Below are 22,817 nucleotides of genomic sequence, written 5' to 3' on the forward strand. Positions count from 1 at the left end.
ATGTTGCCCCTGCGATGGACTGGCGACCTGTCCAGGGTGATCTCACCCTCACCAAATGTGAGCTGGGATTGGCTCCAGCACCCCCCGCAACCCGGAAACGGAGAAGTGGCAGAGGATGTCATGCTGATAATTTTTTGCAATGGTAGATTGCATTGAATTCCAATAACACTGGTAAAAAGATAATGGTGGTCTCTGGACCACACTTAGAAGGGCTGGATTAATGTGCTGTGTTTGGCTGTTGTCATGTGGCTCTTATCTTTATTTAACTTTTTCTTTTTTTTTTTTTTTTTATCTTACACACAACAAGCATTTATGGGCACCAGATTGCATTGAAGTGCTCTTTGTAAATTTATCCTCCCCCATGTAAATGTTATTGAACAGAGCATTCAAGTGTTTTTAGCCTGCAGTAATAACACACTGTACGCTTTTTAAAAATAATATCTGCTGTTTTGTTTAAAAGTCAAGTAGCAGTAATTACTCTCTGCTGTAAAACCAAAGAATGGACTTATAGTTGACTGCTCACTCTTGATGGAATGTATGTAGTATATTCCAGGACTCCTATTTGGAAGGCAAAACATTTTATTTAATTCTACGATTGTAGTGAAATTGAGCCTGATTGTGTAGGAACTTTTCCAAAAAGTTCCAAAAAAGTTACTGTTCTGAATACTAACCTTTTTTTTTTTTTTTAAAGAATTGAGAATTATTTTAGAAAGGAAAATATCCCTTAATGACCTTGACCACAAGCAACCTGGTTACACTGTTCTCTTACCAGAAAGTAAGAGACATTGGTCAGCCAACTGGAATCAATATTGAGTATTAAAAAAAAGTAGTTCTCGGTAGAAAATAAATAAATCAAGAGACAGATTCTTAAAGAAATTTTTATTAATATTATCTATTTCTATGCATATAAAACAGATAACTCTAATTATTCTGACCAAACTTAGTTTAGCTTGATTTATAATTGATCCAAGTTGTTAAAAGGAGTCTCATCTTGCATAACTGCTGTAATTTACGGATTATAAGACGCTACTTTTTTCACACGGTTTCAACCCTGCAGCTTAAACAACTATGTGGCTAATTTATGGATTTTTACGGGTAATGAGCTTCATGCCGCCAATACATTTAGCGTCACATCAGACCAATGAAATTACCCAACAGGTCACAGTGGCCCAATGAAATAGTTTGAATTAAATTAAAAGCAACCACACTAAATTCTTCAGATCAGTCACTTATTTTACGCTTCATGCACACACCCGTATCATGGAAAACACACAAAGCAATGCATATGATGCAGCTCTATCACTTACCGTGATGGAGACTTGTTTCCTGTGAGCACCATGATTGCACGATTACTTGATAGATGAGTGTTACTGAAAAGGTTGACAATTACTAAGTCATACTTCCTCACTGTTGCCTACACAGTCTCAAAAATCATCTGAAACTTGACATCACAGTTGTATTGTCTCCATCCCCAATATATAGTTACATGAGGAGGCAAACAACAACTTGGAGTACAGTTTCTATGGCAGCAAATGTGCGTGGGCTTTGTAGTTGTGCAGTAACGCCCTTAACACGCAATTGAAATCCCACTCTGACTCCTACACTCCACCTGCAAACTCCACCTCAAGCTATTCCTATATTTAATTAAAGAAATCCCACTGCTCAATTCTGCTCACTTTGCTGTTACTCATGTGTGGTAAAGTTTTAATTACAATTCATCCATCAACACTTAAACAGCGGAGGCTAGCCTTATTTTTTTTACCTTGCCAAGGGCCAGTCGTGCAGAGGAAGATTTAATCCACATCATTTCCTTCTCTAACAGCCTCTCTGAATAAATGCTGATCATTTCTCAGCAGCTGAGGATCACACAGATGAAGGCTGGAGATAAGCATCCAGCTTCCAAATGGTTCATTGTCTTTGGTGTACAGTGTGAATTGATACCTCCCATTTTCCTCCTGTAGCATATGTTGAATTCTGTTTTTTGTGGTTTAGCAGATAAGATAGTGGCAGAACAAGGGGGAAAAGAGAGGATAGGTCCACTGAGGTATGATGAATGTTCGACGGAATCAAATATAAGTGGGGAGAAAGATTAACCGAGTAAAACTAAGAGACACAATCAAAACGGGCATGCCAGCAAGTGGAAAAAAATCAGAGAAAGACACAACAGAGAGATGTAATATTTGCCTTTAAGAGGTACAAATATATTTAAGTATTCACGTTTGCTCTAAGTATTTAAAGTTTTCTCTGTTGACTCTCATCACATGCATGAGTCAAACCCCTTTCATTAACACTATGTTTAGAATGTGTTCATTTCAATTCATTTTACAGGATTAATTTAAGTGATGGTGAATATACAAACATCTGTAAATATAATTTTGTTGCTGTGCCACTGTTTTATCATGACCTTTAGCTATCTTATATATATAAATAAGTGCCTATTACTCATTGCTGTGCAATAAACATTATCTTATAGAATAATTTTTTTTATATATATAATTTTACTTTAGATGTAGCAGATAATGTAATTTAGAAATTGCCTGAAGGAAATGTTTAATATTACTATTAGCTGATAAATTGGTTAAAGTATTGTACTGTGTTAAGATAATGTAATCTGTTTATCCATTGCCGTGAGCTAACTGTTTCAGCAACTTAACCATTACTGTCAGATTGCTTGTATACTTGAATATTTACCTTTATCTGTGTATCCATAATTTTTGGTTGATAAATTCAGTTGTTCAGGATTTACTTTTAGTTTTGTATTGTAAGCACTGATGCATTATTTCTAACAAATGGCATCTGCTTATCCATTAGTTACTTTGAGCTAATGAGCTAATTGCCACGGTTTTAAGCTGCTACTATTGTGAGAAAATGGCAGCCACACAGAACCACATACAGCTACATTGATCTCTGCCTCCATCCCTCTCCCACATAGACAATGTGTCAAAAAAATAATTAATTCTTGAATAACATTTTTCACAAATCTTAAATCTTTAAGTGAAGGTTGACCCTCCAGTTGTTTGAGGATGAGGCTCAAGCCAAGTGTCAAGTAGATCTGCCATTCATGTGCAAGTCCAAGTGGCACACTGGAGTTCCCATCACTGGTTAAGATAACACTGAGCTGAGGTTTGTGACGTGCATCTGACACGACAGATCAGTCAGTTCATACATGGCTTTGTTAATGATGCAAACATAGCATGGTAGACTTCTCTCTGTGCTTACACTGGTAGTGCTAATTGCACTGACTGTATGGTGTAATGGGATTTTGTCATTCCGCTCATTTAAGGTGACTCTATCATGCTGTGCACAGATGTTTCAGGTGATGCAAGTGTTTGGTTTACAAGTCAGAAAATCTGAGAAATCACCCTCCATTGTTGCTCAGTTTCCATGCAGTAGCACATGGAAGCTGCTCAAAGAGATGAATGTAGAAAATCACCAGACTTCCACTTTCAAAGCTCACTTGCCCTCAGCCAGCACATATTTGATGTATAGAGTTCTCCCTCAACTCTTCCTGTTCTATATCTCTATTTTTACTTCTGTAAAGGACACTGTGATGACAGAAGCAACTGAAAATTTGTAGAGATATAAATAAGGAAAGAAAAAACAAGGTAGAAATAGGGAAGTGGATGGAGGTATTGACAGTCTTTTAGTTTACTGTCTTGTGTTTGAAGGAGGCGATTTTGTGTGTGCATGCGCGCACACACCTCATCTCAATGTCAGGGCCCCATAAATTCGGTAGAACAACAGTATGCTTGTATGTGTGTGTGTGTGTGTGATTGTGTGTAGCAGCTGTCTTGTTGCCTCTGCATCATTGCCGTCCAGTGTTTGGTCTGCAGGCAAGAGAGGCACATGGGTGTGCTGAGCTTTCACAAGCAGTTAACTGCTGATTTGTACGCTCCCCTTTTTACCTCTGCATGTGTATAATTTGTGTATCAAAAAAAGAAAAGTCTGTATCATGAGTGTGAATGCGTTTATCGTTGTGTCTCACTACCTCAGTACGTGCATTCCTGCGGGTATAGCTCTACACAATGATTGTGTGTTTCTGTGTGTGTATTATTCTACTTCTTCCAAATGTTATGTTACTACTTAAAGTCCTTGCATCAATTTATTCCACAGCTGGGGAGAATAAGAAGCTGCACAATATTAAACCCTTGAATAGCTCGCAATATTGTAGCTTTTGGTTCCACTTATCAGCTTATATAAGGTTACCGCAGGGTTATTTCACATCCGCTCCGAAAATTCAACAAACGCGAGAGGAATGTGGTGCAAAAGGAGCTGGTGATGTTGCACCCCCTTGTACAACATCCAAATACCTGTTTTAAGATTTCATACAATATTTAAGTCATTTCTACCAAAATAACTGGAATCTGACGAATCCAATTTAGACACAATTCAAAACTGCAGGATGTTATACCACTATATTATAATATTATACATATGACATTACCTGAATATTGGTTGCTGAAAAATATGTTTGTGTCTGCATTCTTAATGGTTTTTCAGAATATCATCTGTATTTACTCAGTAATTCATACGACTGCCGTTTCACTGTCACATAATTTTAAGCGTATTTCTACATGACCGGTAACCCTCCAGTGCTCTGCAGGAGAAGTGACTTGGGTGTGTTGCAGCTGACATGGCCTGTGCAAATCAAAAACTATGTATTCATAATGTGCAAAGCATGTCATCAATTTTGCATGGCCATTCTAAATTCAATTCGGATTACACACAATATAACCACATATTGCATAAAGGCAAGGCAAGGTGTATTAAATTTGCATGATGTGTGCATCTTGGAAGGGAGGGAATGTGGGTTGTCTCAAACAACTAGCATTTGGATGGTTGGAAGTTGTGATTTAGTTGGTGAATGGGGTTTTCATGCAACATTAATGCATAGTGGTTTTTGATGTACAGCAATATTTTTACTGCAAGTCAGTTAAATAGAATATGAAGCATAACATAAAGCAACACAAATTAAATATGTATGGCAAATGGTGCAAAATCAGCAAAAATCTATAACTCTGCAGCTGCTTGTAAATTCTCTAATAATAGTATCAAAATTGATTATTTTTAAAGCTTGACTGTATGGACAAGTGTGGGGTTCCTTTTATTTAGTAGCTACCGTAGTGCAGTTGTCAACAGTGATTTTTTTTTTTTTTTTTTTACATGAGATGCAAGGCACTCCAAGGGTTGTGAGGGTGAGTCAGATCAAATGCACCCAGGGAGAATCTCACAGATAAATATGCAATAATATGCAGCAATTGAAATGACTGGGGCATCTGAGGAGTCATGAATGGCTCAGTCAATTAGTTGGTTATGTTTCTTATGTCACACATGTGCTTTTAATTTTATACCCTTAATCTACTGGCCTACTCAGACATGGTGGCTTTTTCACCTCCCCTTAGTTTATATTTTCCCACTTTATCTTTTTCTCCATCTGTCTCTTTGAATGTTGTTCTATTTTTTTTATTCAACAACCAACACACACCCTAAAACAGCACTGAAACGCATGCAGGAATAGTATTTGTGTGCATTAAAAACAAAGCAATACACCACTCAACTGCAACAATGTAAAACTTGATAGGAACTCTCCTTTTGCTTCTGTTAGATTCCGCTTATATATAATCTATATCCTGTGTGTGTGTGTGTGTGTGTACATATAGATGTATACACTCACACACAGGGCGATAGAGGCACAGATACACAGTTGGCACACTTTGAAAACAAGGTTAATGAAAAAGTTGTGATGTGGTCTACTCTGCAGGAGCCGTCAGTCATCAGTCTGAGATAAGGCATGGGTCAAGAGAGGCCCTGATTGCATAGTGCAGCTTGGGGAGCAAATGTATGTCCTTGGAGACAGACTGGAAAGAAGATGAAAAAGGCCAAGAGAGGGATGTTAGTTAGGTCAGAGACAGACAAGTGAAGGATCGAGACTGAAACATACAAAGGTTGTCCGCATTTCATTCTGTAACTTTAATATGAATGTCTGATGGGAAGAAGGTCCTCACAAGCCATTTTTTTCAAGTCAAGTTTGGGCACTGCATTGCAATTTCTAATGAATTCAAAGCAATGTTGGATTATCATCACATCTTTAACGTTACACATGATGATGAGCAAGGGAAAGACATTGAGCTCATCAGACATTTCCTTAATGTTAAAGCATTAACATTAAACAAAACATTAACTCACCAGAGAGCAGAGCTGTGCCAAGGCCAATGCCGAACCACCAACTCCACCTGAAGATTGCAGAGGATTCATTAACTATGCTAATTTGCAGAACAGCCCCAGCATTAGACTGTAGTTTTCTTTTCATTTTCCCTCTGTGTAACTTAATAGCTGCAGAGACTGTGAGATTAGATTGTAGTGCAGCAGTACATGCACCACCAGATATGTTTTCCCTCTTTCTCGATTAAAATCTGTAAATCTACGTTGAATCTGTCATTTTTGTTTCAACCGGAGCTTTACATAATCTTACTAAATAAACTCCCGTTGTTTTCTGCTTCCACCAGCTGTGGTCCTGAATTCACTCTGCTGTTTTGCTCCCATTGTCTGTTGCCATGGGGGAGTGAAGGCAGTTTGCTTTGGAGGCAGATGTGAGGGAGATGAAAGCCGCAGTGGGGGCATGTGGCCTGCACCGCTGAGCTGATCACCACCTCATAAAGCCATTCCTCGCTCTCTTGCTCCCTCATTCCCTCCCTTGTTTTTGTGGCTGAACAACCGGCCTTAGCGTACCTGACCCTCGCCCAATGTGAGCTGGCTCTGGCTCCAGCACACCCTGCGGCCTGTAAACGGATAAGCAGTAGTAGATATCCATCTTTAATTTGTGTTTATCTATACCTGTATATAAATAAAAACAAATTAAATAAAAATTGAATTCAACTTTTATGGTTATAAATTGGTAATACATTTTCTGTCAAAATTTTCTCATCCATCAGAAAAAACGGTTTAATATGAGTATAAAGCATAACATTTTTTATGTATTTTTATTTGTGCAGTTTACTGGTACTATATATTTTATTTGTTTCTGAAATATAACCACAATTATATGTCAAACTTACCTGAAATAGAACCTGAGATTGTTTCCATAAGTTGCTCCCTGGCACTCCTGGCCTGCTTTCAGCAAAGGCAGTTTTTAAGCTTATAGACTTGCGTAAACTGAATGGACAGAGTGACTGCAGAGCTGGTGGTTATCAGTATTGATTCAATGTGAGGAAAGCTTTAACACTTTGACTTATCTTTGAAGCAACATATGAATCTGTAATATGGTTGATAATTACTTTGAGTGCAGCCTGGCTCCCTCCAGCTGTGTGCACTGTTTTCCAGGTATTTTTCTCCCCTACAATTTTGTGCTCAATTGAGCGGTATTTACAGGCAGTAGTGTGTTTAGTGTGTTGTTTTTCTGCTCATAAATGGACAGGCAGTGTACATGCTGTCATTATCTTGACCTGTGATGGTTATTAGATAAAATGCAGGTTTAAGCCTCTTCAGTCTTGCCCTCTCTTTACAGACTCGGAGTCTATGGGGGTTTTTTTATTTTTTCTTTGACAGTCTGTGGTGTGGTTAGAAATAATTTGGCTGTGTGGTGAGATCATCTGGTGTAAACACCTGTTCATATCCAACATGGATTTGAGTCTAAACAAACTGCAGAATGCTAATTAAAGGTCAAGTGTTCGATATCATTAAATAAACAACAGACTTGTCCCTTTTTAATACACAGGCAAGTACATGCAAAAAATTGCTTTGCATTTTCAAACGAAGTCGCACCCTATCCGCGTTGTGGGAGCCTTACAACGTGAAGCACGTGTTCTTGCACACTCGTCGTCACTGACACAAATATGCTCAGACACACAGACTGGGGGTGTTCATTCTAGATCCTGCTGTTTGCCAAATGGCCTGGTGGCAAGCGGGAAATGTCGACCCCCGCGGTCTATGACAGTAAAAGTCCTGGAGAGACGGCCACTGACCTTAACCTGCAGGGAAATGGACATCAATCAGACAGACTCACACAGTTTGCATGCATTAACACTTGACACGCCACTTGTGCTCAAATGCATCCTGCAATTCTCTGAGCGTAGTTACGTAAATACTCTTGCACACTTTACCATCCTTTTCAGGCAACACTCCCTCTTTACGTTCTGTGTTACACCTGTACTCTGTGCCAGGTGGCCCATTAGTGCTGTCAAAGGCTTGTGTTTTTCTATCTCACTGTCAGTGTTACCGGCCAGCTCCTGTGTACAGTGTCTTCCTGTTTATGGTTCAAATTTCACACACACAAATATAAAGTGAGCTGCTAGGATACACAGCCTCGGGGAAAAAAAAAAAAAAAAAAAAACACCTGAGCAAAGATCAAATATTTGAACCTGCTGTGTTCAATTCATTCAAACCCTCACATGAACAAAAGGCTGTCAAATTCTTCATACATTAAGGAGCACTCAGGATGTTAGGTGAATATGGAGTTGGTTTTTTTTTCTTTTTTTTTTGGAGTCAGGTGTGCTGAGAAGAGACATCTTGGCCTGTATTAGCTGCTTAGCTGGGTACTGCTGACAGCCTACAAGCCTAGACTTCACAATGGGGGACTTTTCACACCACTCACACATGAACTTTGCTTTAACACAAAGCACTGCTGGCACAAAAACAAGGTTGGAAATAGACAAACTAGTGCTGCCTCTTTCAAAGCTTTGTGTATTACATGCATAGGCTCTGAAACCGTGGGTGCACCTATGTTTTTCAGCAGGAAAATGCTGAGCATCCACAGGAGTGGGAACATGCAGTCAAGGCCAAATTTACATAGACTAGACAACAAGCTCCTGGTTGTTGTTATGTAATGTTAAACATCTCATCACATTTGATTTCTCAACATTCATGAAGCTAAAATTCATTTTTGCTGTAGTTTTTGTAGAAGGGGAATATTGTGCATGGGACTGGGACATTCAGCAGTTGTTGGCAAATATTATTGAATAGATATTCTATGCCTTATTTGTCTTTGTTTGTAACAAAAGTGTTACCTTACGCTTCAGTGTATGTCAGATTGAAAAGGTCAGCATGTGAGAGCAGAAGGTATCTGAAAGTATATGAGAGGCTCATAATGAGTTCCACTGTAGTTTCTGTGGCGCTTCATTATAAATGACCTTTCACCTCACTCTACCCCACACTTTTTAATATTGCTTCTGCCATGTCAAGCTTTCCCAGCTGCTTTACTTCATTACTCAATATGTAATGGCTCTGACTTGGCTCCTGCAGATGATCCACTGCCAGTCTGTTGTCCCCCATGTGTACAGCAGTTAATTATGACCAATAGTAACATTGCATTGCTGGGCAAACTCTAGCTGCTGTAGTAATCATAATGGAAACATTGGAGAGTTTGTCCCAAACTCATAGTACCTTAACTGCACATAGAATGTAATGAATGGGTATTAAACGTAATTAAGAGCAATTAGTACTACTCCACATTAAACATATAAGACGTAGAGCTGGCCTATGGTCGATGATCTCAGAGATGGTTGATCATCAGATAGCTCACATCTTATTTCTTTGTGCCATGAAGATTGTGTAGAAGCGCGGGGAACATGAAAGAGACACAAAATCCAGCCCCTGTTGTGGCCTTGGCACTTCAGACTTGTTGACAATCAGCGGACATGTCCCTTGTGTAATAACATCTGCGTTCTCTCCAAGGGCCTTAACTATAACAAATATATCTGATTTCACCTTGGCCCTCTGCTGCATGTCCAAAGGGAGGTGTCAGGACTTGTTTATAACTGCTCTCCTGGCAACAAGCCACTGCAGTCTGTTGATTTGTGAGTGTGTGTGAACGGATTGGAGTGTAAGAATGAGAGAGAGAGAGAGAGAGAGAGAGGGACATTAGGACCATAACGTCCATCTGTTCCCAAAGTTTCTAATTATGTGTGTTGTGCATCTCTTTGGGCAAACATCTGAGTGTATATGAGTGTGGCCTGGCACAGTGATGAAGGACATATTTCACGCATGTACACGTACACACATGCACACACACACACACACACACACTCTCACACTCACTCCTTCTGGCAGATTTGCGAGACAATGGAAGTGTATTGCTTGTATTTATAGTTTTGTAGTGACTTGTGAAGGGCATGACCCAGAATATTATTGACACTAAAATCAGCTATCAGCTTCATACGTAGCTGCACACAAACGTACACAGACCGCGTCAGTCACCTTTAAATTTGGTTTCATTGTTCTCCTCATTCATCGCGAGGCTCTGGCACTGCTTAATGTTTCTGAGCCGACTGCGTTACCTTTTCAGTCAGGGTGTTTTTCCAGTTTCTTGCAGTCGCTTCCTACGCCTCAGTTCTCACACCTCTTTTTGCCTCCATTTGTCTCCCTCTTTCTGTGTGCCTGTCTCTCCATCTCTGCTTCCTCTCTGTCCTCGATGCCAGACTGGAAGCATTCCCCTGAATCAAACTCCTGCCTCGTCACCTCCACACTCCCATTCCCCCAAACTGGGCTCAACTGACACCAGATGACCTTTTTAAAAGATCTAACTTTAGAAACACACAATACATTTTCTTCTCCCCCATCACGGTTTGAAGATGACTAAATATTTCTTTCGTGATTTTAGCCCCTTCCCAACGTATTTTTGTTAAACCCATGACACTTTGAAATGCCCTCATCAAAATACCAATCTCTGTGCTGCACAGACACCAACGTCCCGAGGACGAAACATAGCCTGCAGCCATTCAGCTGTGCAGGGGAATGAAAAGAAAGGATTATATTTCATTCTAATAGGGTTTTTTTTTTTTTTTTTTTGGGTGGGGAGGTAATGGATAAATTCCCTTACTGGCTTTTTAACTTTATGAAAGTCTTTGAATGTTTTATTCCTCTGTGATGTGAAGCTCACTTGAGGGCGACTTCCTTGTGCTGTACTGTGAGGGATCTGACCTTGAAATAATTTTGCATTGTCATTCAGTAAATTGGAAGTTTAATTTTTTCCCCCAGTTTCATTTAAATCATTTTGTAAATTGAAAATATTCATAACAATAATGCCAGCCACTTACTGAATATTTATTTGCGTGCATTTGTCTGGAGACCAAAAAAGAATGTTGCACGTGTGCAAGACAGTGTTATCTCTGCAAAGTAAACCTTCACACTGGTCCTGTAAACAGTCACATTTACAGATCCAGTTGCCCTTTTCCACCTCAAAGCATGGACACACACCACTCCCACCTGCATCTCCTTATCTTTTCAGTCCTTTTCCTTTTCACATAAACTTTTCATTTGATATTATACTTGTATAAGCAGGAACTCATCATGCATCACCTCCAGAAAATATTGTTGCACTTATTGAAGTTTTGTGGCAGTTCAAATTTCTCCAAAAAAAGTAAGAAAAGAAAATGTAGAGAAAAAATAAATCAAAACATTCGACATCAGCTTGTGTTGAGATGTGTGATGCTAATATTCTGCTCACAACACAATGAACTGGTGGCTGGAGTCTTTTCATGCTGTGTTTGAGTGTTGACGGCTGAGGTGAAACCAGGAGAGTGAGAGCAGAGAAAAATAAGAGACAAAAGTACAAAATGAAAGCCTGAGAGAAAGAAACGAGACAGAGGTAGAAAAGGACACACAAATGGAATGAGAAAAACACCATGAGGGGAAAGAAGAGAAAAAGAAATGAGGCCTGCAAGGAGAAAAGAGAGAAGGACAAAGGTATGAAAAAGGTTAAAGAATAGGAATAGGGAAGGACAAAATGATAGGGTGAAAGGGAAGAAATACAAACAAGGGTGAATAAAATTGAAAAACAGGAATGAATAAAGAGAAATAAGGATAGAAGGCTCAAAAAGGGAAGAAAGGGACGAGAAGAAAGTGGGATTGAACGATAGAAATGAGAAGGAAGGAAGAGGAAGAAATGAAAAAAAAGTTCATCTTGTGTCACAACTCACTGCTTTTAATTTTGGAGGAAAAGTCAAATGAAGCAGAGCTGAAATTCATTTCTGTTCTGCAGGGACTCTCAGCAGAGCTCGCCAGTAAATGGCTTTTCACTTTGTCGAATTTAGCACAGTGGTATCTCTGAGGGAAAGGATCCAGCACCATACTTTTGCCGGTCCATCCTGCAGCTGGAAACCTGCTCCTCTTCTTAACAGTGTGTCACAATTTTCCCCCAACTTTGTGTGCCTTTGTCAAGCTTGTCAGTGACTGTCCTTTTTGTGCGGGTTCCATGTTTCTTAGATTATAAATTTTATTATAAAATCAATTTCTGAGAAATGAAAGAGCCTGTTGTCATTTTCCAGTCCTAAACATTATAATTTTTTTTTTTTTTTTTTTTTGGGGGGGGGGGAGTTGTTGATGTTGGGAGGGTGGTAACCTGAGCAGCAAATGTAACATATGTCACAAAACTGTAGGTTGAATTACAAATGTATTTCTTTCAGTCTCTATTATAATCTCTTCTCTTTGTCATTGTTCAGAGAGAAGAAGAAACCAGCAGTGATTGATCTAATTTGTTTGGTTTATGTGACAGATGTGAGACCTCTCTATTTATTGATGTGCCAGTGTTAGTAATGCTGTATGTAGACTCTTGCACTGGTAGGTAAACAAAAATGTTTGTTTTTGTCACTCACAGAGACTCTTTATTGAAATGAAGTTTGAGTTCTACTTTTTTTTTTCTTTTTCCTTCAAGCCTCTCCTGCTTGCTTCACACAGTATTTGCAAAGGACCTCAGTTGTGCCGGCAGAGTATGAGGGTGTTCAACTAAATGAGAAGTTCAGAATGAGAATAAGAAGTCGGTTTTTCCTTACATGCTGTAAGGAAAAACAGATGTCAGTGTCCAAAAACAAAATGAACTCTGAACTGCTCACAACCTCAACTCAATAATTAAAAATCTCTAAATGAAAGCTGGAGCCACAATACAGGCACACACACAGGTAAATTTCAGTTGGTATATTAGAGCCGCCAATATGTTACGCTGAGAGCTGGTGAATCGGATGAAGTGGCGGGTTATGTCCAAGCCATGGTCAGAGTAGAAGAGCCAGCTGTTAAGCCGCTGGCTTTGGGGTATCGGGCAAACACTGACTCTGGATACGGTTGACAACACTGGAGCAAGATGAGACTGGACAAGGTGGTGGAGCAGGAAAAAAACACAGGGAAAAGAGAGAGCCCAGTGGTGGTTCCTCAAAAATAAACTGAAGTAAACCTCAGCTACAAAAAAACTGTCCTACAGTTTTAACTGTTGATTCTGCAATAACACAGTTGAGTGTACAGCAAAGAATTTAAAACCCTCTCTGATATCTGTATAATAAGCATGAAATGAGGGGGGTTACCTAAAGTCAGCTCAAAGAATGGACACATGGGCGAACAGCTCTTTACCCATAATCTGCCCATAGATTCAATAAAATAAACCAGCCAGCGATTTTTAAATAACAATTGACGAATTTCATCTTGTTTTCTGTGCCCAGTCCAGAAAATTCTTTAACGACTGGAATTATCTGAGTTCTTTCTCTCTGCTTACAGCAAAACATAAAGATGGACGTAGGCTTTGTGATGTTTCTGAAGAGGGGCTTTGAAGCTTCTCTGCTATCACCACCTTGGCACTTGTGACTCTGCCGAACTCTCATTGAAAGTAATCTACAAATAGGCAAAGAAAAGCATGGAGTGTGGTGCATTCACCCACCTGTAACTTAAAGTTATCTGAAAAATCATCCCAGTACAGTATTACTATTCCTATTTCCAAGTTAAATGATGTAGTGTCTCTGCTCATGCTTTCTTCAGTTTGTCACACAGTAAATGTTCTGATCGGGCAAACTTCTTTCAGGCTCTCTGATATTATGTGGTGTGTATTTGCGAGAAAGGTTCAATATTATAAGTGGAGCACTCCAAATTGCCAGCTGAAATATATTGTAATGTGACCCAGAGAGGATCAACGGGTCCTCCGTAAAAAGTATTTACAGAGTTATAAAGGAAATCAAAACCTCAAACCTTTTAAAGCAGTTAATTCAGTAATTTATGTGCTAAAGCCTGCATTAATAGAATTTGTTGCGGCTTGTGGAGACTTATCAGTCTGTAACTACAAGCCCATTATCAGTTGTTATGCCAAGCCTTTTAACAAAAAGTGGTGTATTTACATATCCAGCAGATACGGGAAAATGGATCATTCATTTGCATTCATCCCTATGATACAGTTGTCCTCCTGAGGGGAATAAAATGTAATGTAAATGGACTCTCTAGTGCTTTTCTGGTCTTTTTGACCACTAAAGAGTGCTTTACATTACAAGCCATGCTCACCCATTCATTCTTAGTCATACTGCTCTTGTTCTACATATCCAGCATGCATCGTTGATATACTAGTGGCAGATTGGGGTGCAGCATCTTGCCCAAGCACATTTTGACACTGTTGAAACACCAACTCGTAGACAGTCTGTGGCATAGCCCCCCGAATCTGGAAAACCTGGCCCTTTAGCTGCTTCATGCACCACTGAGGAATGCAAGCTAAATGGTAACTTTGTTATTTATTTGTGTGGACCTCAGGTAGAATACAAATAACGATGAGTGTGGTTCAGTTTATAATGGAACCCGCAAGCAGAGGGAAAGATTTATTTCCAAAAGAAACTAAATCATCCACATAGCTCAAAATGTTGTATCTCTTTTCTTTAAACTGTACAAATGTGACATCAAAACAGCAATCAGCAGTTGTACTAAGATTAGATTAATGTTTTAGACCATTTCTTGGCCAGTGACTGCTGTTTCCTCTTATTTTCATTGTTTATGCTAAGCTAAGTCAGCTAGCTCTTGGATGCAGTCCACAGACAGATGTAGAAGTAGTATCTAGCTTCTCAATCAATACTACATTATGTTTGTTTTTATTATTATTATTATTATTATTATTATTATTATTATTGTAGAATTGTGTTTTAATTTTTTTTTTGCAGTGTACAAAACTTGAGTGACTTATAATTAAAAGTTTAGTCATTAGGTGGAGCAAATGCAAAAGCACCAAAACTCCAGCTTGGAGCCCTTTCCCACTGCCCTACGTGAAAGGAATCAATAGTCAGAGGTTTTTTATTTGTATTTGTATAAAATTTCTGTTGGGCCATGTCAGTAAAATGAACAACTGAGATAAATCAATAATATGCTAAATCCTCACTGCTGACCCTCCAGCAAAGCTCATTGTTGTATACATGCCATATAGTAATAGATACCACCCATCCGCAGATCTGAGTGTATTCTGGGATTTATTTCATGTTGAACTGATGCAATTGGTTTTTGTAACTTATTCAACCTCTTTCCGCTTTCCAAGGTTAGTGTGTGGGTTTAATGTGTAGGTGGAGGCAGTTTAGTCAGAGTGAGAGAGAGCGGTTTTCCGCTCAAGATTTTTTTTTTTTTTTTTTCTTCCTTTTCCTTTTGATCATATCCATATCCGCTCTAAGTGCAGTGCAAGACAGGTCAAATTATTTCCATGTATTTTTCATCAGGCCCGCCACTCTTAACACGTTTGGACATCGCTTGTGTAATCAGTCAATTTCGTTGTGTGCTATATGTGATTATGCTTAGTTAAACTTTCAGTTTGTTCGACCAGCTTTTTCTCTTTTCATGAATTAGTCAGAAGTCCAATTACAGTGAGTGCTACATCAGTCTTCAGACGACAGCTGGCCTGAGCTGTGCTGACATCAGGCCAGTCAACACCAGGCACATCCAGGGTCTGATATGAGTTTAACTACTTTAAGCAGTCCATTGCAGTATATTCCTGAGGAGAAACCATATTTCTTTTGTCCTACCTCTCAGACTTGGCACCGTTTCGGTCACACAACCTTAATGTACTGGGAGTACCTTTGAAATTGTTGTTGTTTCAAGAAGCATCTGAAAACTCATCTCATTACCCTCTCTGTGGTTTGTGCACTTGTTTCTGGACGAGCTTTGTCTGCTGTACGTGTAAAAGAGGAAGACTAGGAGTGTGTTTCTGCTTTGTCTCTGTTATGGATTTCCATATCTTCTCCTTCGCCAAATGAGTCCTTTGGCTCCAGTGCACCAGCGCGAGAGTTGCATAGCAGCATTTTAGGAGCCCCTGCTCCTCTATTCATTAGGAGAGATTTGTGCTCAGCTGTTTTGTTTAGTTTTTTGTTGTTGTTGTTTTGTTTTTTTTGGGGGGGGGCAACTCGCTTTCTCATCCTCCCTCTCTCTGATTGATGATAACAAGGTTGTTGGCTACAACCAACCAAAATGGCTTCCAGCTTTCTTTGTGTGTATGTGTGTACCTGTGTGCTTCCTTGTGTGTGTGGTGTTCCCTGGCTCTGTTCACTGTCACTGGTTTAATCTGAACATCTGTGCATACTGGTATGAGTTTGTCTTCCTGCGCAAGATTGCTTTCGTGTTCTCTGCATATACATGCATCGGCACACGAGTGTGCATGTGTGTGCCTTTCAAGGTGATGAAAGGCTGCTGCTCCTCTGAGTCGCACACTGCTGTCTGCTCCCTAAATGGCTCTGAATAGGCGTAATGAAGATGATCGTTTCTGGGTAGTTCTACGTAGAAAGAGTGATGGGTGAAAGGCACTGAAGGACGTGCAATGAGGGATTCATTTACACATGCATAAATATAACAATTCAACATGATTCCAGGAGAGAAAAGCACACTTCTTAATACAAAGAACACCTTGCATGAAAAGAGATGGGCACAAATCTTACATTTTAATTCACAGGCATGGGACATAAGAAGAAATAAATAAGATTGGGATACAAAATAATTGTATCAGTATGTATCTTCATGTTTCGACACTTTAGCCTCAACTCAATATGATGTCTTCACTGTTCACGGGCTTCACAGCATCACTAACAACTGTGACGTCTCTTGTCTGTGTTTACCTGAATTTCCACGAGCCCTATAGGTCTTTGATTACTGTGAAAAGAACCCCTGAGATTACTGTCCTTTTTCTCACTCTGTCTTTCATGTTGTTTCTCATCTTGCATTAACCCTGCAGGCAATATGAGTGACATATTGCTCCCTTGTGGATAACTGCTACTCTCTGTGCTGTTCAAGTGCTATGAGATGTTACCTTGACACGTTCCTTCCTCTGTCAAAGCCATGTTTACATTGCTTCAACGTTGTGCTCTCAGCACGTACCAAAAGGGGCTTTGGTTCCTTGACTGCAACTGAAGAAATTACTTAAAGATCAGGTTACAAATATGTTGTTTAATTTGTGAGCATCACGGAATAATTTCGTGCACTGTACTTTTCAGCAAAGCTTCGTCATGTTGGAGAAAATTTTTTCCAGTGGACTGAATGTAATTTGATTTGTGAGTGGCTGCAGGACAACGTGTGGGATTGACTCAGAATAAACCACAGTGCCCATCTTCAATGATCCTGGGCAGGAAATGGAGCTAAAGGGCACAGATGAATGAGCTACATCAAACTTCAAACAGCACAATAAGTTTTTTCCAGCAGCAGCTGGGTTCAGTCTTTTTTTTTTTTTTTGTGAAGCTTCTGGCAAGTGTGTTCAAGCTGAATGGCTGAAAAAATATTTTTTTCATTATGACAGATTTTTATGGTCATCTTGGTATAACCTTTTTTTTTTTTTTTTTTTTTTTTTTTTTTGAGGCCCAGTGAATGTTTAACTTTTGAATTTAGTTTTACCATTGTTGCTGTCACCTTCCAGGGGTATTGGGATGAAATGAAAAAAGTATCTATCATTACAGATGTTGCAAGCAAATGTGGCATTTCTACCTGGTAAAAGCTGTAGGATTTTTATGAAATATTCCTTAACTCATTTGTTTTCTGATTTGAGTGATGATTATCCAGCTCTTTGGTCTGTATCCTACTTCACCTTTCATGTCATTTCAAGAGGAGAAAAGAATATTGGTGTGATAGCCATATGTTTCTGTCCACCTCTGCTCCTCCTTCCCTTTTACATTTCCCTTGTCCTTCATACAGTAATTCATGTGTCCTTCCTTCCCAGCTCAGCACGCCCTTCTCTCATCAACCTTTGTTGGTTATTCAGAGTTTTCCATCCATCTATTCATTAGTTCCTTGAGGGTCAGGAGGAGGGGTGGGTGGTTGGGCTGCAGACAATCCCTGATGGCATTGAGCAAGATGCGGGGTGCGCTCTGGATGAGCTGTCAGTCAATTACAGGGCTGATACATAGACAACTATTCACACTCACAATTCACACCTACGGGTAATTGAGAATCACCAGCCCTATTCAGAGTTTTCCTTTCACTGAAATAGTTTTATAGTCCAGGGAGTAATAATATAGGCTATTGTCACTTTATTAAGGAGTGAGCTGAATTATCTTTCATGCTCTCTCTCCTGCAGACACACACAAATAATCATTTCAGTTAAAATTCTAATTCATTCTGTTTCTCAGTTAGCTTAATTATGATGGATGTTTGCCAAAGAAAATAAATAAATAGAACAGTGAAGGTTTAATATCATGAAACTGAATCGCAGTGGAATGATTTTTAAGAGAGGAAATACAAAACCAGTGTAAGATGACCATGATGCAGCATGTACGATGGTGAAGTCCACATATTGATTTCTGTGCATTCTCTGTCTCTTTCACAGGGTCCCATAGAGAATGATGTTGTGATTCACGTGGCACTGATAGCAGAGAGCCAGAGGTAATATGTGTGTGTGTGTCTCTGTCTGTTTTACAGGCAATAAATGCGGGGTAAGTTTCCACTCTGTTCGGCTCTGTGCTGTAACTGTGGCGAGCTCAGGAAGCTGGTGTTCTGACCTCGGCCAACCTCTGCCACGCTTCTGCATACAGGCTTGTGTACACTAAGTGTCTGTGTGTGTCTTGGGATACAGGTGTATGAGCACTGGTGTGAGGGGGTGTTCATGTTAAACACTGTGTGGCTCTTGTTAACCTGTATTGTAGCATTAATTACTACTGCTCACATGTCCCCGTCCCGACTGCAGCATCTTTCATCACTATGGTACTTTAAACTGTAGACCAATGTTTCTCAAAGTGGGTGTCCCCGCAGAAAAGGAAAACATTTATCGCCATCATTTTTCTTTTTAATCTGGCACTATTTACCTGGATTATTAGATTGCCTCCCCCAGGTTAGGGGTACAGCTCTATATGGTGGTTTAATCTCAACTAGCAATGTGTGCTGTATTTTTTTCAGTGTGTTGAATCACTTTAGTTCAGTGCTACCCAAAGGTAGAAGTGCTGTTACTTAAACAACCAAACACACAACTGTGTTTCCTTGTGAATATCAGGGATGAGCACTTGTTTTTAATGATTTTTACAGTCTTTTTGACTGCTCTGCAGTTCTACATTACTCATGCTGCACCTGACTCCAGCTGTTTGAGCCACTGACTCAGTCGGGGCTCACATTTACTATGTAGTACATCCAGTGAACGAGGCAATGAACTTGTACTGCTCCCTCTCACTAAAAGATTCTGAGCCAGTCTCAGGAGCCACTGAGTTTCTTCAGCTTTCTGCTAACTATAAGGTGTGCTGATGTTTACATTAATGTTTCATTCATATTTTTTACTGTTACTATTATTTTTTTAATGCAATCTATTATGCATTATGCTGCATACAGCGCTTTAAATCTGTTTTTTATGATGTGATATTTAATATTTTGGCTGTAAACCAAGCTGTGTTTGTGGATGATATTCATGTTTTCTTCTCTTTGGTTCTATGTGGCAAAGTAATTTCCTCCTGGGATGTGAAACACCCACATAGACTTGAGCACACCCCTGCACATTCGCTCACATCTAACCGGGAGCGAGACTCAATGGATAAATCAAGAGATTGTTCTAGAAAGTGATTCACTTCAGCGTGCTAATTCTTGAGTTGAACCACACTGCAGTAGCAACAGCCGCACAACAAATAAAGATTTACAATCAGCTTGATTTACATGAGTTTTATAATTGCAGGAGCACAAGCTCAATCGATGAATCGATGAATAGAGTTCAACTTACTGTTCTATTGACATTAAAGCTGCAGATTTACCAAAGGCAAAGCTGAACAGATTTAATGGTCAGCAGATGGTGTAGATTCACAGTACAGTGGGTTTACAAGGAGATGATTAGTAAAGAAAAAGTAATTCAAGAATCTTTTTTTAAATATTAATTTGTGTGTGTATTTTTTTTCCTGTCCTGCCAATAGAGGGATCGTAAGAGTACAGCACCTTTGTAACTAGTTTTGCAGACTTTTCATTTTAGAGACCCAATTTCCAAAAAGCAACGCTAACTCTTTTAGCATACAGTATTGCCCACTGAGTGTGAGGTCAGGATTTTGCCTCTGCAGGCACACTTCTCTGGGCTGCTCATCTAGCTGACCAGGAAACTAACAAGGACTTGTATGCATCTTTCTCCCTGAGTAATCATTTTACAAGTAAATACCACTGAAATTAAAAGTCACTGTCTCTCACTCAGTTCATTGGAACTGAAGTGGACTGCTGCATGCTAAACTAAAGTCTAAATGGGCAGTGCTTCAGTCACTATTTCATATTTTTCTGGAAACAAAAAAACAAGTAACAGATTAGCTTTATTGTGAATTCAGCCGCATTTTAAGCATCAGAGAGGAAGAAAAAGTATAATAGGATGTTAGAATTATGCTAATTATGGTACTCCATTTTGTGGCCTCAATTTTGTACATTTGCCATACACAGCCAGCTGTGGCAGGAAGTAGAGCAACATAGAAAGAGTTCATATTTGAGGGGGTGAATATGGCTTCTATTATGGAGCACTGTAAGTGGACCCAGGACTAGAGAAATACTGTCTGTGTGGCCCATTGTCCATTCATCGCACTGCCATATAGTAAATCTTACCTTGTCCTGTTTTTTCACCTGGTTGTCTTTTTCTGCATGTGTGTTTGGCAGATTGCAGGTGTTTCTGAACACCTACGGCATTCAGACCCAGACGCCCCAGCAAGTGGAGCCAATCCAGATCTGGCCTCAGAAAGAACTGGTCAAGGTAACCTGAGCACACAATCAGGCTGTTAATGCATCCATCTACCAGTGATGGACAGTGTAAGGGTCTTTTCCTTTTGTTCTTAAATTGGATCAGTTTTTACATTAACTTTGTGAGTTAATTATAGCTCCACCTTAAGCTGACTTTTTAATGCTCCAGTTTATATCAAAATGAGATAGCTGCTGTGGTGTTACACTAGCTTAGTGTAGGTGTCATGATACAATGTAAAATGAATACAAGATGCAATGCTATAGATAAAATCCATTTAAAGTTCTGTTAATACACGATTGACTGATCGACAACAGGAAGGTGAATCCTGGTCAGAATGTAGAATGAGTGACGACATCATCTCAGCTCAACTTAAATGCACTAAATGCAACACAGAGCTGGACATGGATTCAGATACGTACATTAACAGCATGTTACGTCCCTCTCATGCCACTGATGTTTTAGGCCTAAATGGAGCTTTTTGTTGACTCATCTGTAAACTAATGTAATAATTTAGTTTACTAAATGTATGCTAATCACAGGCCTACTACTCCAGATCATGAGCCAGGCATGTGAATGCTCAAAGCATACATTAGAGGAAACAAACACCCAGTTTAAAACCTTGTCCTCTTGGCTTTGAAAAGGTTGGAAAAAGTCTGAGAGGCCTGCTGTGGGCAATTACTGTTAAACTATGATCAAACTATCACTGTTGGAGGGAGAAACATCATGCTCGTGCTCAAGTGACAGCTCAGTGATTGCAGAAATTTAGCAGTACACTATTAACTGCAGTCCTTCACTGCTAACGTAACACTAAAGTCGATTTCAAGTCATTCCTGGTTATTTTGAATGATTTGAGGGACGTTTAAACTGTGATCGTCTATTGATGGCACCCACCACCACTACGATTCCACAAATCAGTCTTACAGACAGCCAAGATTACATTTCAGCACTTAGCTATCAATAACCCAGCAGAATTTGGCTCTGTCAGTCCATCGGCTTGTCAGTCCAAGATATCCTTCCATTAAGACTTTCCCTTTGATTATCCCATCAGTCACAACAAGGCTCAGGATAGGTCAAAGTGATTGATCAGTAAAACAGTGATTGTGTTGACTGATCAGCATAATGATGAAACTGTCACTGTTTCCTTCTGGCAAATTGGAGAGACAAAGATCTGAGTGGTTTTTAAATTTGCTCTCAGAGCAGATGGAAAAGATGGGAGATTGAAAAGTTACAAAAAAAATATCTAAAATGTTCAGGAACATTCATTTGGACTTACTCATTACCTTAAAATCATTACTTATGCATTAGAAAAGCCTGAAGGTCAAAAATTGGTAGTTCAGTTGTGGATATTCTGGCGAGAAAACAAAAAGCTCTATAATTCTAATATTTTTTTAAATGGTAGAAAATGCATAATGGTTTTTGAAAAAGCTGAATTTGCATCATCATAATCATCATCGTGGTATTGGCTATATAATATGAGTACATCGAAATATAAGTTGGCATTTGAATTGTATTTTATTTTTATTTTTGCCAAAAGAAAAGAAAGAAAGAAAAATCAACATGCTGTTGATTGAACAAGCTTATCAGTCATTTTTTACAGCTTTGAACAGTTATTAGCTGGTACAGCAGCAGAGACCACTTCAGGTTTCTGTCCTGTCAGCCAAAAACAGATACCTGATGCTGTGATGGGCTGTATCGGGATCCTCATTGGACCCGTGAAGATGGGATAATGTGGATTTTTGCGTAGGTATCGGCCCTTAGGTTCTGAACTTGGTACAAAGAGCATGAATCCAACTTGACCATGACCCAACCTGATTCTGTCAGCAATCCAGGCTGCCGATGGTGTGAGGAATATTTTCTTGATGTTCTTTTGAGGCCCTAATACCAATCAATCAATATGTTTATGGTACCATCTGTTGTAATGTTCATGTTCATTTTCACATTTTTA

General features: G+C 39.4%; 1 protein-coding gene across 6 annotated transcripts in view; it reads left to right on the forward strand.

Annotated features, from left to right (window-relative positions):
• The window catches only part of phkb (phosphorylase kinase, beta), an 89,017-nt gene that overhangs the window by 45,871 nt on the left and 20,329 nt on the right, over window positions 1–22,817 (forward strand). For all 6 annotated transcript variants that reach the window (XM_029497614.1, XM_029497615.1, XM_029497613.1 and 3 more), the window contains 2 exons: window positions 18,518–18,573; window positions 20,791–20,884. In XM_029497614.1, the coding sequence (XP_029353474.1) occupies window positions 18,518–18,573; window positions 20,791–20,884 (150 nt within the window). The remainder of the gene's footprint in view (window positions 1–18,517; window positions 18,574–20,790; window positions 20,885–22,817) is intronic.

The sequence above is a fragment of the Echeneis naucrates genome, chromosome 3 (assembly GCF_900963305.1).
Source record: "Echeneis naucrates chromosome 3, fEcheNa1.1, whole genome shotgun sequence".
In the NCBI taxonomy this organism is placed as follows: Eukaryota; Metazoa; Chordata; class Actinopteri; order Carangiformes; family Echeneidae; genus Echeneis; species Echeneis naucrates.